Source organism: Octopus sinensis, linkage group LG4, assembly GCF_006345805.1.
Source record: "Octopus sinensis linkage group LG4, ASM634580v1, whole genome shotgun sequence".
NCBI classification, from domain to species: Eukaryota; Metazoa; Mollusca; class Cephalopoda; order Octopoda; family Octopodidae; genus Octopus; species Octopus sinensis.
Genome location: NC_043000.1, coordinates 18,082,394 through 18,100,750, shown reverse-complemented (window position 1 = coordinate 18,100,750; position 18,357 = coordinate 18,082,394). Strand labels below are relative to the sequence as shown.

General features: G+C 39.0%; 1 protein-coding gene across 2 annotated transcripts in view; it reads right to left on the bottom strand.

Annotated features, from left to right (window-relative positions):
* The window catches only part of LOC115210198 (traB domain-containing protein), a 43,996-nt gene that overhangs the window by 22,823 nt on the left and 2,816 nt on the right, over nucleotides 1-18,357 (bottom strand). For both annotated transcript variants that reach the window (XM_029778666.2, XM_036501864.1), the window contains exon 2: nucleotides 3,676-3,891. In XM_029778666.2, coding sequence (XP_029634526.1) covers nucleotides 3,676-3,891 — 216 coding nt within the window. The remainder of the gene's footprint in view (nucleotides 1-3,675; nucleotides 3,892-18,357) is intronic.

Below are 18,357 nucleotides of genomic sequence, written 5' to 3'. Positions count from 1 at the left end.
TTAAAATATGATAGAGGAATAAGTACAGGTGCCTTGTAAGGGAGATACATGGTTAACCCTTTAGCATTTAAACCAGCTGTATCCAGCCAAAATGATCTGCCTGTTTTATCTTCCAGTTGGCCAGATTTGACATCTCACACTTATTTTACAATATTATTCTCAAAATAAATAATCATGTCACTGAAACCTCAAAGCTACAAGGTAATGCATGACTAATTCAAAGCAATGTGAATAAATAAACATTACATTTGACAAAGAAAACTGAATGCTAAAGGGTTAACCCAATAGGAAAAGAGAGATGGTGGTAAAGAAGTGTCATGATTGAACAGGATGAATATTTAGTTCATGGGTTTTGTAAGCAGAGAAGCTTATTTATCCACATTGTTCTGCATTAATCAAGCACTATCTCATGGCGCATGGCTCAGTGGTTAGAGCGTCGAGCTTACGATCGTGAGGTTGTGAGCTCGAATCCCGGACCGGGCTGCATGTTGTGCTCTTGAGCAAGGCACTTTATTTTATGTTGCTCCAGTTCACTCAGCTGTAGAAATGAGTTGCGACGTCACTGGTGCCAAGCTGTATCGACCTTTGTCTTTCCCTTGGATAACACTGGTGGCGTGGAGAGAGGAGGCTGGTATGCATGGGCGAATGCTGGTCTTCCATAAACAACTTTGCCCGGACTTGTGTCTAGGAGGGTAACTTTCTAGGTGCAATCCCATGGTCATTCATGACTGAAGGGGGTCTTTACCCTTACCCTTTTATCTCATAGCCTCAAGATTACAATGATTTGATAGGCTGGATCTGGTTGACTTGAACATAAAACAGATTGAATATTTGGAACAGATTATTTGGCTGGTTGAAGTGCTAAAGGGTTAATGTTTCCTTATCCATGCTTGCAATAAGACAATAAGTGTAAGAGTAAAATCCACCTGAATGAAGCTTGAAATGTTCTCTTGATAAAGAAACGTACTTGTTTATTGTTAACCCTTTACCCTTCAGATTACTCTATCAATAATATGTTTATTTATTCTCATTGTTTTAAATTAATTATGCATTATAGGTGCAGGAGTGGCTGTGTGGTAAGTAGCTTGTTTACCAACCACATGATTCCGGGTTCAGTTCCACTGCGTGGCACCTTGGGCAAGTGTCTTCTACTATAGCCTCGGGCCAACCAAAGCCTTGTGAGTGGATTTGGTAGACGGAAACTGAAAGAAGCCCAATGTATATATGTGTATATATATATGTGTGTGTGTGTGTATGTGTGTCTGTGTTTGTCCCAACATTGCTCGACAACCGATGCTGGTGTGTTTACATCCCCGTAACTTAGCAGTTCGGCAAAAGAGACCAACAGAATACGTACTAGGCTTACAAAGAATAATTCCTGGGGTCAATTTGATCGACTAAAGGCAGTGCTCCAGCATGGCCACAGTCAAATGACTGAAAGTAAAGAGAGTATCTCATAGCTTTGAAATTTTGATGATGCAATTGTTTATGTTTAGAATATCGTTGTAGGGTAGGTGCGAGAGGCTGGATCTGGATGGCTTGAGCATAAAACAGGTAGAGTATTTAGGCAGGATGTTGTCAGTTTGAATGCCTAAGGATTGAATAATGATGTATAACAGTAATGTAGTTAAATTACTGACCAAACAGTCGGGCAATCAATCCTTACCACCAATACTACTACTACTACTAAGGTTAAAGCACAATATAATTACATTATATGAAATAACTGATAATATGTGCAGGTGGCACGTAAAATGCACCAATCCGACCGTGGCCGATGCCAGCCTCACCTGGCTCCAGTACAGGTGGCACGTAAAAAGCACCCACTACATTCACGGAGTGGTTGGCGTTAGGAAGGGCATCCAGCTGTAGAAGCATTGCCAGATCAGACTGGAGCCTGGTGCAGCCTTCTGGCTTCCCAGATCCCCGGTCGAACCGTCCAACCCATGCTAGCATGGAGAACGGACGCTAAATGATGATGATGATGATGATGATAATTACATTATATGAAATAATAACTGATATTACTGGCACCTAAGGTCTTGGTTTGACCATAATTTACAACTGGTATTTATTGATCTTGGAGGAATGAAAGTTAAAGTTGACTAAGAGGATAATAATAGTATTCAGAATATAATGAGACAGAACTAGATGCAGATAGGCAATTACTCCAATTACCAAGTATTTATAATGGTTGTAAGGACAGTTTATAATAAGTAGATAGTTATGTATCGTTTACTAAGATATATATATCAATCACTAAGACAACAAACGACCAGCTGTGACCAGTATGGCTATGCCTATCTATATTGCAACCTCTTACAAAACTGTAAAAATGAAAATGAATATGTCAGAGAAACAGTCATTATGTCTATGTATCTGGATGTGGGAGGTAGAGATCATTATTTTATTTGTTTTATGTTCATTTTATTGTCATGTTAGTAGCACAGATGTTGTATAAAAAGCATAAAGCATGTGATCGTAGATAATTATTTAAAATCTTTCCATTACTTCTTGCACATGTATCAGGACAATTGCCCACCAAGTACAATTACTCTAGATAGGACAATTCCCACTGACGGAAACTACCCCCTAAGACAATTAACCCTCTTGGTTAATAACACCCCCTCTCTAACATTAAGAAGTTTTAAATCATCATCTGTTGTTCTCAGGGGGTTATTGTCCATGGCAGGTATGTCCTGGACTCCCTGCACAAACCCTGTTAGCTAATGAAAAACTGGAGCCAGCATTATCTCAGCAAGTTTTGCTACTTACACAATCCATGTATATTTTAGTTACCATCTTGGACTGGCTCCTGTGCAGGTGGCACATAAAAAGCACCATTTGGGCGTGGCCGTTGCCAGTTCCACCAAACAGGGCCCTCGTGCCGGTGGCACGTAAAAGCACCTGCTACACTCTTGGAGTGGTTGGTGTTAGGAAGGGCATCCAGCTGTAGAAACTCTGCCAGATCAGATTGGAGTTTGGTTCACCAGACCTCAGTCAAATCGTCCAACCCATGCTAGCATGGAAAGCGAATGTTAAATGATGATGATGATGATGATCTCTATAACTGGATCCTCTGTTAGCATTGCTAGGACAGGCAGACACACATACATACACTCATATCCAGTATGTAATCTTTTATCTTTTACTTGTTTCAGTCACTGGAATGTAGCCATGCTGGGGCACTGCCTTGAAAGGTTTAGTCTAACAAATCAATCCCAGTGCTTATTTTTAGTAAAGCCTAATGCATCAGAATTAATAATCGAACCACTAAGTTACAGGGATGTAAACACACCAACACCAGTTGTCAAGTAGTGGTGGGGGGGGTCAATACAGACACATATAAATGCGCGTGTGTGTGTGTTTGTGTGTGCGTGTTTGTGTATATATATATATATATATATATATATATATATGATGGGTTTCTTTCAATTTCCATTACCAATTCTACACACTAGGTTTTCATCAGCCCAAGGCTATAGAAGACACTTGCACAAGGTGTCATGCAGTGGAACTGAACCAAGAACTATGTGGTTGGGAACTAGACTACTTTCGTAGAGTAAATAAAATTGTGTATACATGTGTGTGTGCATGAGCATGTATATGTACATGTGTGCGTGTGAGCAGTTGGAAGGGATTATACTGAAGGTAGGACAATAAAATAGTACTTACCACTGTCAGGATCAGAAAATACTTCTAAACTGTCAACTGCACTTAACTTGGGTATAGGGTTGTCAGACATATTTTCCAGCTTCTCTGGGCCAGAATCATCGAGGAAAGTTATTCTATCAGACTCCTGTTCCAGAGATGTTAACAGTGATAGATTGGTGTTGAGGTCATTGCTGAAGTCACTGATTTTGTCTGGCTTTTTAGCAGCATCTGGCAAACCTGGCAAAAAATTTTAAAAAAGCATAAATACATGGAAAGGTAAGAATGTCAATTCGTTAAAACTGTAAATGGTTCAGGGAAATAATTTGACAATAAAGGAAATAAAACCACATTAAATGTAAACATTTGAAGGGATCTTTTTCTTTGGAAAACAAGTGAGGACTAGTAACAAAAAAGGCATCTGGCTGTAGAAATTCTACCTCAACAAATTTCATCTAATCTATGCAACCAAGAAAAAAAATGTATGTTAAATGATAGTAACAATTCCAAATGTAGAGGCAAAAACTAAGAGGCCTCAACATAAATTTAGCAAAGACTGAAGTATCAGTAAGTGGAGAAAAAGTCTGGACTATACCACCACAAGAAAATGGCCATGCTTGATATGCAGAAAAGGCAGAGGTAGAAACTCATTTCAGAGTACCTAATGTAAACTATTGACACAAAAGTGTTGTAGAGGAAATAGTAGATTTTATTAAGCAGTTAATGCTCAAGAGCAATTAAAACTAGGAGCATGCAAGAAATAGACTGATCTCAGAATGTTGAGCCTCACTGAGGGGATGAGTAAAGTTATCATGCTCTAGTAGAAAACACTTGCCCAAGCTGCAGCTCAGTAAAGCATAGATTTAACTGAATTGGCCAAATAAAATATTGGTTCCAAATTTTGGCACAAGGCCAGCAATTTCAGGGTAGAGGATTAGTCAATTACATCAAACCCAGTGCTCAACTGGTACTTATTTTATCAACCCTGAAAGGATGAAAGGTATAGCTGACCTTGGGGGAAAGGCCAACCAAAATATTGATAACAAAACTAAGCAGTACCACAGTATTGCATTCCAATTAAATGCGAAAAATTAGCATATTTAAATGCTCTAATTCATATCCAAATATGTGTGTTTAAAAGAATTGCACCAATTACAGAATAGAGATTTGACATGAGACCTAGCTTGATTTTGCTTAACTGATTTCATTTCTATTTCCTGGTGTTTAGCATTAAGAAAAGCATCCAGTTGTCACAACTAATACTACACTTAATCTAACCAGTACACATTACATTATGCTGTGGTTCACGGAACACCTCTGAGACATCCGACTCGGCAATGACACCCCGGTTTCGCACCATTTCTGCTCTATTCACTCTTTGCAACACATCTGTTTTCATATTGTTCTTGCACAGGGGCCATCCGGACTCCTGTTTGCGCCGTGAACAGGGATTAATCTTCTCTTTTTGCTCCTTTGCGCCACATGGGCTCAACTCTCATTTCTCCCCCCTCACACCTACTACTTCTCTTCACTCCTACTATATTATATAATCATAATCCTCCACAAAGGAGGCAAAAGTAATACGGCTATAGAAAAAAAGCTTAAAATTAGCTGACAAGAGTCTGGAAAATTATCAAGAAATTTCAAGAGACTGATTCCACTGCTGATCAACCTGGACATGGCCAAAAAAAGAAGTATGCAGATCCCTCAGTTTATCAAAAGTACCAGAGAAAAGAAATGGTGAAATCCTTGTCATTCAGTCAGAAAACTGGCTGCCACAGTAAAAGTAAGCCAAGCATCGATGTATAGAGTGCTGAAGGAGGATTTCAGGACCCACCCCTACAAGATGATCTGATGTCATGAGCTTATGCAAGTTTATAAGGCCATGAGACAGGAGAGAAGTCATCTTATCCTGCATCAAATTGTTGAAGGCATGCTGCCCAACCTGGTTTTCACCGAGGAAAAGAAATTTGACATCAAACAGACAGAATGACCAACTTTGGAGTGTGTCAGGCTCCATCAAGGGTAGACTCATAAATCAACATCAAAATTCAGAGTCAGTTATGGTCTGGGTGGCTGTGACAGCCACTGGAAGGCCTCCCCTTGTTTTTGTGCCCTAGAGTGCTAAAATTAACACCCAGTGATACATTAGTAACATTTTTGAAGCTAAACTGCTTCCATGGGGAGATGAGCACTTTCAAGGTACACCTTGGAGCCTCCAACAGGACTCGGCACCATCCCACAGCTTCAAACAGACACAACATTGGATTCAGATAAACATTCCATCATTTATAGGTAAAGATGTATGGCCCTCAAGAAGCCCCAGTTTCAACCCATTGGATTTTTCTGTTTGGTCCATTTTGGAGACAAGGATCTCAAGCACTGCTCATGCTTCACTCAACACTTTGAAGGCATAACTGCAACAGGAATGGACTTTGATTCTGCAAGAACAACTGCATGCTACATGTGAAGCATTTGCACCTAGACTTAACACTGTGGTTCGAAATAAAGGTGGTCATGTTGAACAAATGTGGTAGTGTCATAATTGTGTTTCCTTTACCATTGCATTGCAACGCTTGGATCTGAAATGTAACAATATTTTGCTTTGACAAACTTGAAAAGAGTTGGTTGACTTAATTTGGGGACACCCTCTATGTGTATGTGTGTATCATCATTAGCAACAGAAGCAGTATTAATATCAAAAGGCAATTTTTATATCCAATTTAATATAGATGTTTTGTTAGAATACCAAATACTGCAGAATATATATATATATATATATATATTGAAGGTGCATGGCTCAGTGGTTAGAGCGTCGAGCTTACGATCATGAGGTTGTGAGCTTGAATCCCGGACCAGGCTGCGTGTTGTGTTCTTGAGCAAGACACTTTATTTCACATTGCTCCAGTTCACTCAGCTGTAGAAATGAGTTGTGATGTCACAGGTGCCAAGCTGTATCGGCCGTTGCCTTTCCTTTGGATAACATTGGTGGTGTGGAGAGGGGAGGCTGGTATGCATGAGTGACTGCTGGTCTTCCATAAACAACCTTGCCTGGACTTATGCCTGGGAGGGCAACTTTCAAGGTGCAATCCCATGGTCTGTGTCATGACCGAAGGGGGTCTCAGAACATATATATATATATATATAAGGCGGAAATTTGACATTTCATTTATATTTGTTAAGGTGGTGAGCTGGCAGAATCATTTGCATGCTAGGAAATATGCTTAGGGCATTTCACCCATCTTTACATTCTGAGTTCAAATTTCGCCAAGGTTGGCATTGCCTTTCATCTTTCAGGGTTGAGAAAATAAGTACCAGCTGAGCACTGGGGTCTAAGTAATCAATTCAGCCCCTCCTCTAATCTTGTTGGCCTTGTGCCACAATTTGAAATCATTATTATTGCTATTATTATCCATGTACATGTACGTGTGTATTCATCCTTATTTTATTCAATTTTAGAAAATATGAAGCATGTCTTTGACAATCCCAGAGCATATTGGACTTATTTTGTACTATGACTTTTGGTCCACCTTGTATGCGAGTACACACACACCTGTCTACTCAATATAAATTCAAACCACTGAGTAAATTTCTTTATTTCTTTACATAATTTATTCACCTCCAAAATTTTAATCTGAATACAACTCTTGGCATATTACTCATTTAAGTGTTGATTCTTAATTCCACCTCAAGCATTTTTATCATGCCTTAACAATTAAAAATACAAAAAAGGCCTTCAATGTTTTTTCAACATCACAAATAGGAATTTGAAATTTTAAAAATTCTTTTCATTAAAAAAGTTTTTAAAAAATAAAACCCAGAAAGGAATCTACATACACCATATGGCAGCTGAATAAGTTTTCAAAATAAGAGAAATATTGTGCAATTAATAATAATCATCATCATCATCGTTTAACGTCTGCCTTCCATGCTAGCATGGGTTGGACGATTTTGACTGAGGGCTGGTGAACCAGATGGTTGCACCAGGCTCCAATCTTGATTAGGCAGTTTCTACAGCTGGATGCCCTTCCTAATAATGAGTATGAATATTGTAGTTTCACTTTCTGCAAGTTCAAAATGCTGTTTGTTGTTCCAGTTTACTTATTAATGATGTATGAGTGTGTTGAAGTGAGTATATGTATGCATGATGTATATGTACATATGTGTGTGAGTGTGTAAATATGTATATAAATATATGTGTGTGTGTATACATACATACAAGGTGCTATCAAAAGGTTCCCAGACTAGTTATGTTTAATCATTCAACTACGGTAATAGTTGAATAATATTCTTAAGGCTGCAGTTTACTCACACACAGCATCTTCAGAGCTTTGTCGCTAATACAGTTCTTAACCAAATTGAAAACTTAACATTTATGAAGAGGACTAGTCCCTAATTACATTTGGGCATAAAAAAGTTGAGATTTGGTCCAGTAGAAAAAAGTTTACATCAAAATTTGTAGCAACATTATAGGAGAGTAACACCTCCAATCAAGTTTAGATCTAAATAACTTTTTTATTTTAAAAGCAAAATATATTTATCTTAGCTTCAACAATAGAAGAAAGCATGAGGAATTTCATAGTTTTGGTCCCATGCAACTAAAATTTGTATCAAAAAAGTTGAAGTAAAATATCATGGAAAAAAATATAAGTAAGGCAAAAAATTGAATTTTTTTCTTATTCTAAAAACAAACTATATTTCAATTAAGCTTAAGGGATAGATCTCAATTCTAGGAATTTCATGGTATCAATCACATGCAATGAAGTTTTAAAAGAAAAAAGTTATGAGTGTTTGTTTTTCAAATTTGAGGGTGTCTCAAATCCCATTAATATTTTTATTTCACTTTTGTTTTTAATAAACAATTTTCAACAAGGTAAAATCTTAAATTATTAATTGACACATTATCAATTAGAATAATAGCACAGCCTGGAAAAAGCATGGGATTACATAGAAAAATACAAGCAAGAGAAATAATATTCTTAAGATTATAAACTTGGAAAAGTCCAGGACAACTTATTAGATCTGGTAAGGCACAGAACAAGAAAATTTTTACTTAAAATATTATAGATAAGGATAAAATTTGAATATTAAAAATAGTTTGATTTTAATTTACAAAGTAACATTATAATTAAAAAAGGTACCATCATTTTGTTAAAATATTGACATACTAGAATACTTAAAAAATGAGAGCCAGAAGTACCAATATAGCTAAAGTTTTATGCAAAGTAGAATAGTATATATGGTAAGCAAATTCATTATGTAAAAAATAAGCATTGGGTCAAGACTAAAAATGTGAAGACTTGGCAATAACTCAAGCAAATTTTACTGTGAATTTCTTGTTATAGGTAGATTTTACTGTAATATATAACTAATTTTTGTATTATTCTACTTATTGTACTAATTATGTACTACTATTATGTTTTATAACTTATTTTCAAATTTCTAATTATTAATTAATAAATTAAAAAGATGAATTTTTTTTTTGAAGTGCAAAAAATATTTTGAGTTATTTTTTATTATTAATAGAAGTAACAGATAACAAATAATAATTAGCTTTAATAAAAGCTAATATTTTCTAAATCTAAATATTTTATCCTTAGCTGCAATATTTTAAGTAAAAATTTTTGTTCTGTACTTTACCAGATGTAAAAACATATCTTGAACTTTTCCAAGTTTAATGACTTGTGGTGTACTTTTCCCGGTTTATAATCTTAAGAATATTATTTCTCTTGCTCACATTTTTCCATGTAATAAAAACCAACTTATTTCCCTAGATTTAACATAATCTCCTTCAAAATAGTCACCTTGTGCAGCAATACACCAGTCCCAGTGTTCCTGCCACTTTTGGAATCTGGTCTGAAAGTCATTTTCCATAAGCAAGTTGAGGAGCCTCTGCAATTTGCTCTTAATCTCAACAACAGTGTTAAAACGGCAACCTTTGAACTGCATTTTCAGTTGGCAGGTGCTAAATCTAGCTAACAGGGCAGATGCAGAAGCAATACCATGCTGTGTTAGGTGAGAAACTCACAAGTAAGGAGAGCTCAGTGAAGAATCCAATTCTTCACGCTCCACAGATCTGGTCGCTTTCGTAACACTGTGATGTCACTCAGCTCACTGCTTCATGAAAGTCACTACTAGCTCTCACTGTGCACACAACCACGTGCTGTCATGCTACAGAAATAACAAAGGAACATTTTGATACTACCTCATAAATTAAGATAACATAATCTGTTGGATGTGCAATGTAAATGTGTGTATGACAAAGTGCAAATATGTTGAGAGAAATCATCATCATCATCCTAGTCATCATTTAGCGTCCATTTTCCATGCTAGCATGGGTTGGACGGTTCAACTGGGGTCTGTGAAGCCAGAAGGCTGCATCAGGCCCAGCCTGATCTGGTAGTGTTTCTAAGGCTGGATGCCCTTCCTAACGCCAACCACTCCGTGAGTGTAGTGGGTGCTTTTTACGTGCCACCCGCACAGGTGCCAGACGGAGCTGGCAAATGGCCACGGACGGATGGTGCTTTTTACGTGCCACCGGCATGGGGGCCAGGCGAGGCTGGCAACGGCCACGATCGGATGGTGCTTTTTATGTACAACTGGCACGGGGGCCAGGCGAGGCTGGCAACGGCCACGAACAGATGGGGCATAAAAGAATTGGATGTAATGAACAAGAGAGAACACTGAGCTGGTATGATCATGTGTTGCGTATAGATGAGGACTGCTATATGAAGAAATGCTGATTGCTAAATGTGGATGGAACCTGAAGGAAAGAGAAGCCCAGGAAGATGGTGGTGGGGGAGTAGTGAAGACCAGTCTCAGGAAGCTGAGCTTTATAGAAGCCTGACATGATTGCTGATTTGCCATGCTCAAAAAGACTCAGCAAAAATGAGATCCTAAAAGTATATCTATTTCTTTATTACCCACAAGGGGCTAAACACAGAGGGGACAAACAAGGACAGACATAGGTACTAAGTCAATTACATCGACCCCAGTGCGTAACTGGTACTTAATTTATCGACCCCGAAAGGATGAAAGGCAAAGTCGACCTTGACGGAATTTGAACTCACAACGTAACGCAGACGAAATACCACTAAGCATTTCGCCCGGCGTGCTAACGTTTCTGCCAGCTCGCCGCCTTATAAAAGATCCTAAAAGTATATCACTTATGCCTATACCTTTGCACCCAATCTAGTCCTGTCAAACAATCCCTACATCTCATCCTCCTAACACCTGTCTTTCCATTACTCTTCTAACTACCACAGTATTTACTCAGCTTCTGTAATTATATGAAAGTAGAACTGCACAAGTCTTATCTCCCTTTTGTGCCACCAGTTATCTCTCCCCTGGAAACCACTTGCTCTACCACCCATCCTGCATTCTCAATATCATCCCTTACAACTTTATTCTCCGCCGAATGCTCCTTTCCCCAGAACATCCTCTCATACCTGCCATTGCTACCCTCCCTTTACCATGATCCTTGTTCATCATACACTATATCCACCCCTACATACTTCTGACCTCTATCTCTGATACTGTACATCCCTCTCTCACCCAACACTCCACCTCACACATCATCTATCTGTGGCTTTATACTGTTGCACATCCCTACTTTTATGTACTTATCACCTCTTCTTTATTTCAATCCCATTTTCCTTCACCTTCCCCACAAACTGAGAGTCACCATTGAGTGCACCTCTACCTGTGTTTACCATTCGCAACATTTACCTCTGTATCTATCTTTCACTGCCTGTTACTCTCCTATCAAATTCTTGTCAACTTGCCTATTCACCCTTCTTAATCCACTGTTCCTTCTTATATTCACTTTCTTGTACCTTGTACTTTGACACTTCATCCCCACCATCTTTTTCCCCTTTTTAGCTGGAGTAGTCATGAATCTCCTCCACAGTAGGACACCTATTCCCAAATCTCTAGCATACTTTTGCCTCTCAACATCTTGCATAACCACTCTCAATACATTCCCACTAAATTAAGGGGTCTGGTTTTGTGAGTTACCTGGTGAAGTGACTAGTACAGGTGCAATGAAAAACACAGCCAATACATGCTGTAAAGTAGTTGGCACCAAAAAGGGCAACCAGCTGTAGAAACCTTACCAAAAAAAAAAATATATAACACTGGAGCTCAAAGCAGCTCTGTGGCTTATCAGATTGTGTTGAACCATCCAACTCATGCCATAGAGAAGTGAGTTTGTAAGTTTTTTTAAGAGATTAATGAAAATTTTACTTAAAAACTTGAAAATGATGCTTGAAAAATTTTACTTTGAATAGATTCAGCACTTACATATGTACATATTACAAGAATATTAATCCATTCTAAGATAGAGAAGAGAGTTTCTAAGCCTCTAACAGCTTAGTGAAAAATCTTACTTAGAGAATATAATCATCACATTTTAATGTTCATGGTGGATTTTCTACAGCCAGATGCTCTTCGTGTTGCAAACCCTCTCCTGTTTCCTAAAAGGATAATTTTACTCCATAACTATACATGCTTCCATGGAAGATTGGAAATGTAGGGCACATGACAGTGACACAAATACCATGAAGTATCAAAGCAAGGGAACAGCAACACTTAAACATGTATATATAGAAAAACAAACATATGATGGGCTTCTTTCAGTTTCTGTCTACCACATCCACTTACAAGGCTTTGTCAGCCAAGGGCTATGGTAGAAGACATTTGCCTAGAGCAGTGCTTTTCAAACTTTTTGCTGGAGCGGAACCCCAAGGAAACATTTCACTGGCTCGAGGAACCCCTGTGCAATAATTTAATAGTCTTATGCACACACATCTGCACATGAGAATTAAAAACTACTGCCAATTTTAGCAGTTTTGTAACTTCTTGCAGAACCCCTGGACTGTACTGGCGGAACCCTGGTTGAAAACCACTGGCCTAGAGTGTCATGTAATGGGACTGAACCTGAAATATAATATATGTGTATATCATCCTCATTAGGCAGTTTGTCAGGATTTAGTGAATTGGAGGACTGTCATACATCAGTGTTTTCATGCTAGCCGGAGGCTACAGTGGAAGACACTTGCCCAAGGTGCCATGCAGTGAGACTGAACCCAGAACCATGTGACTGGGAATCAAACTTCTTATTACACAGCCATTTACCTCAATGACTCTCATCCAATGCATGCAAGCATGGAAAAGCAGACCGAAATTGAAATCGCTCAAAAATCAAATGGAAATTGTAGTTGTGATGCCAGTGCCGGTGGCACGTGGAAGAACCATCTGAACATGGCCGTTGCCAGCGCAACCCCGACTGGCCTCCGTGCAGGTGGCACGTAAAAAGCACCAACCAATCGTGGCCGTTGCCAGCCTCGCCTGGCACGTAAAAAGCACCCACTACACTCACGGAGTGGTTGGCGTTAGGAAGGGCATCCAGCCGTAGAAACATTGCCAAATCAGACTGGGCCTGGTGCAGCCTCCTGGCTTCCCAGACCCCAGTCGAACCGTCCAGCCCATGCTAGCATGGAAAGCGGACGCTAAACGATGATGATGATGATGATGTATTAAAAAGTTCCCAGACTAATTCTGTAGTGCACAAACAGATGGCAGCACATGGTTGCTTTTGGTTCAGTTACCTCCTCGGAATCATGCCGACTCATAAACGCTGGTTTTTCGGTTTCCATGGCGTATAAATTCCCCAACTGGACGTGACGCCAGTTCATCACAGGATTACTCATTTTTGTCAGCTGAGTGGACCGGAGCAACATGAAATGAAGTGTTTTGCTCAAGAACACAACACGTTGCCTGGTCCAGGAATCAAAACCACAATCTTACAATCATGAGTCCAGCACCGTAACCACTAAACCACATCCCTCCACAGTGTCTGCCTTGACATGGTTTCTATGGCTAGATGCCTTTCCCAATGCAAACCACTTTATGGAGTGTAATAGGTTCTTATTGTGTAGTACCTATTTCTTTATTGCCCACAAGGGGCTAAACACAGAGGGGACAAACAAGGACAGACATAGGTATTAAGTCGATTACATCGGCCCCAGTGCGTAACTGGTACTTAATTTATCGACTCCGAAAGGATGAAAGGCAAAGTTGACCTCGGCGGAATTTGAACTCACAACGTAACGGCAGACGAAATACCGCTAAGCACTTCGCCCAGGTGTTAGCATTAATGAGGTCACCAAGTAACTTGCAAGAAATTGGTCCCATGTGGGGATGTAGTAGAAAGGGGGAGGCTTTATAATAGGTGTTGAGAGGATAAAGCATGAAAGAGGGACAGGAGCAGGTACTTTGCAGTAAAGGAGGTACGTTAAATAAGAGTAGGTGGGAGAAACGGAAAAGGAAGATAAAGATGATAGTGTTACGGGTTTAATTAGTGCAGTGTTTCTGACCCACATAGGAATAATGGCACCATCATGTCTGGTGAAAATGTGACGGGTTCTTTGTCTAATGGAGGACTGATGGGTTTTGGAATGACCTGTGACCTCGTGTGGTTGATAAGAGGGTCAGTGAGAAGTGAAAGAAAAGGGATAGAGTAAGAGCAGAGGGCAAATAGAAAGGATAAGCAGTAAGGGACAGATAGAGAGGCTAAGGGATTGAGGCGATATAGATAGAGTAAGGAATCAGAGAGCAGTTAGAAAGGGTAGGAGCGATATAGACAGAGGGAGATGAGGGAGTGGAAGAAGGACAGAGACGAAGTGAGGTCTGGCAGTTGGTAGTTGGTCGTCGAAGAACACAGACGGATCTTGCGGTCGGTTGAGCAGTCGTGGAAGAACACAGACGGATCTTGGACAGATCAGCAGGGACCTTGGGATTTGAGGAGCAGGCGATTGGAATATGCAGAAGGGATATGTACAGAAGGATTTAGCAGTATTCAGAGGAATTGGCAGGATTGAGAGGAATGGGACACTGGCAGATTCAATTAGGAATTGAGGTATGTGTTGTGCATTGATATGTGTCACGGTGTATTGAACAGTGAAGAGAACAGTCAAGGACTGTCGATATGTCGATTATCGAGTTGTGGTATTTATGTTCAGAATTGAGTAAAGGACTTGTTGATGTGACTTTATCTGTGATGTTCAGAAAGAGACTTTAAAGAACTGTTGTCTTCGGACGTGTACTCTTGAAATGCTGTTGTATTATGCGTTGATCTGTTGCATGATGTATTGGGTAGTCACGTGCATGTCTTCCTTTAAATGTCTGCCTTAAATGTATTTGATGTTGTAACCATTGATTGTCGTATAAACTGTTGTTTGAATATATAAGCCAGTGTCTCTGTTGCCTTGCCTCTCTTTGGGTTGTATCTCGGGTTGTGCCTCTGTATCTCTGTGCTGCTGGGGTTGTGGTAGTTGTTGTATCTCTCTCCTCTCTCCTCCTCTTTGGGTTCCGTGGCGAACTGGTGAGCCGTTCGGGGCGAGCGACGACGGCGGGCGATTCCGTCCGTTTCGTAACAATAGTGACAAGGTGTAAGGGTATTACTTTCAAGGTACCAGAGGATGAGTATACGAGAATAGGGGCAGAGGTTTGGGAAGGGTGGAAGAATAAGTTTGTAAGCACACGAAAGGTGAGTGACAGATGGTTAGACACAGGGACAAAGGTGTAAACACAATATATATATAAATGTACATATCTGAGTGGATTTGGTAGATGGAAACTGAAAGAAACCCCATTATATATTTGTATGTGTGTGCATGCATATATATATATTTGACCAGAGACTGAGACCTATGGAAGTATGCTGTGCGTGAGAAGACCCGGCAAGACCAGTGAGAACAATCAAGATCAAATCATATATCAGAAAGCAGGGGTTAAGTGACCCATCCGTTTGTGTCCGCTGTCAGCCTCGTCTGGCACCCGTCCCGGTGATACGTAAAAGCACCATTCGCTCGTGGCCGTTTGCCAGCTCTGCCTGGCCCCCGTGTCGGTGGCACGTTCGTGTTCGTTGTCAGCCTCGCCTGGCCCCGTGCCGGTGACACGTAAAAGCACCGTCCGTTCGTGGCCGTTTGCCAGCTCTGTCTGGCAACCGTGTCGGTGGCACGTAAAAGCACCATCCGTTCGCGTCCGTTGCCAGCCACGGCTGGCCCCCGTGCCGGTGACACGTAAAAGCACCGTCCGTTCGTGGCCGTTTGCCAGCTCTGTCTGGCCCCGTATCGGTGGCACGTAAAAGCACCATCCGTTCGTGTCCGTTGCCAGCATCGCCTGGCCCCGTGCCGGTGACACGTAAAAGCACCATCCATTCGTGGCCGTTCGCCAGCTCTGTCTGGCACCTGTGCAGGTGGCACGTAAAAAACACCCACTACACTCGCGGAGTGGTTGGCGTTAGGAAGGGTATCCAGCCGTAGAAACACTGCCAGATCTGACTGGGCCTGACGAAGTCTTCCAGCTTCACAGACCCCAGTTGACCCGTCCAACCCATGCTAGCATGGAAAGCAGACGCTAAATGATGATGATGATGATATATATATATATATATATATATATAAATATGTTTGTATATGGATGTGTGGGTGTTAGTTCATCCTTGTCTTGACATCGTATGGTATTTATGAGTACTATCATCATACGAGTAATGCCTTTCATTTATAATCTTCCAGGAAAACAGGTCCAGCCATGGGAAAATATTACTTTACAAGGAAACAGAGCTGAGGATTGGCAACAGGAAGGGCATCCAGCCATAGAAAATCTGCCTCAATGAATCCTATCTGAACCGTGCAAGAATGGAAAAATGTATGTTAAAATGATGGTGTGTATCTGTGTGTGTGCATATACATATAAGTATACATATATGTGTACATATAAGTACACACATGTAAATATGTATGTATATTATACAAATTCACATTATGTATATGTATATATTTATATGTATATATATATGTATATATATATATATATTATATATATATATATAATATATATATATATATTATATATATATATATATATATAATATATATATATATATATATTATATATATATATATATTATATATATATATATAATATATATATATATATTATATATATATATATATATATAATATATATATATATATATATATATTATATATATATATATTATATATATATATATAATATATATATATATAATATATATATATATAATATATATATATATAATATATATATATATATATATATATATATATATATATATATATATATATATATATATATACTAGCACTATTGCCCGGCATTGCTCGAGTTTGTAAGGGAAATAACTATATAAGCATTTTTAGAGAGTTATAGCCAAAAAATAGCAAAAAAATGGAAAACAAATTATGGTAAATTTTTTTTAAAATCGTTGACTCATCGTAGACATTTTTAGAGAGTTACTTCCCTTATATGATAGCGAAAAAATGCATTAAAATGGAAAAAAATGATGGTAAATTTTTTTTAAATCGTAGACTCATCGTAGACGCGCGCGCTAATACCCAGAAGGGTTCGATATGAATCACGACTATAAGATACCCGGTTTTGGTTAAACTGCACCGCAAAATGTGGGAGTAGTTAGGAATCTAAATCGTAGGAGACAGACACACAACTTCACTTTTATATATATATATATAATATATATATATATATATATAACATGCAGTCGCAATGAGAGATGACTGCCAAGAACGACGTCGTGCCTTTCATTACAAGACTAAAACAGTGAGCAGACAATATCAGGCTCTTTGAAACTAATCACCCAATCAGTATTCTGGAACAGAATGAGCGTCTTTTTATCCATATTCTACCATTCTCCAAGACGGTGAATCACGTGAAAAATAGTGAACAGCTTGTTATAAGCTCATGACTAGTTGAGCACCTAACTATATAATAATGACTTCGGAATAATTCCATCAGGCAAGAATTGAAGAGAGGGCGACGTCATCTAATATTATCGTCATTAAAATCTATCAATGTTGTTATTGTAATACGATAGCATGTCACTTGACATATATTTGTAAAGAGGTGGGGAGATGGCGTTGATTTGAGGGGCACGGAGTATAACTGGTATCAATTTCTGCGAATGAGTGTAGTTGTAGCAATAGTAGTAGTGTTACGATAGTTATAGTTCAAACCCCAGGTTAACCTTAAACTGGACAGTTCTAATCAAAAAAGTACTCCAACCGCAGCCACACCATATTTTTAGTGGCATGTGGGACATAATCCAACACGTCCCCTTTTTTTTTTTTTTTTTTTTTTAATTAAGACAGAAAGTTGTGATTTGGGAGAGATTTGGTTAAGATTTCTAGCAGACCGGTCATACGACCACGTAGATTGCCCCTTCGTTGGATCGTATTACGATTCTAACATGAGTATATTATGGTAGAATATATAGTGGATTACATCGAATCCAGTAGAATAAAAGGCAAATTTGACATCAGCTTCATTGGATTTAGAACCAAAGAGATAAAAAAAAAAAAAAAAGGAAATCATTCTTTAACAATGCACCAAAATTATTTTGACCGTTCCTCCATTCACCAATAGATTTTTAACAAAGGCACAAAAGACGACAGACACATATTCTTGGGGTGGGAGAGTTTTAACTGGCCGAAGTATTTTACAAATACCGGAAAGGTTTAAAGATATCCTATGTCTCCCGCAGAATTTGGCGCAAGATTAGTCGTTAAAGAGGAATGGAACAAGGAACTGCCACAGTGTTTTTGTTGTTTTGTTTCGTTTTTTAACGGCCTTACTAAAATGAATGG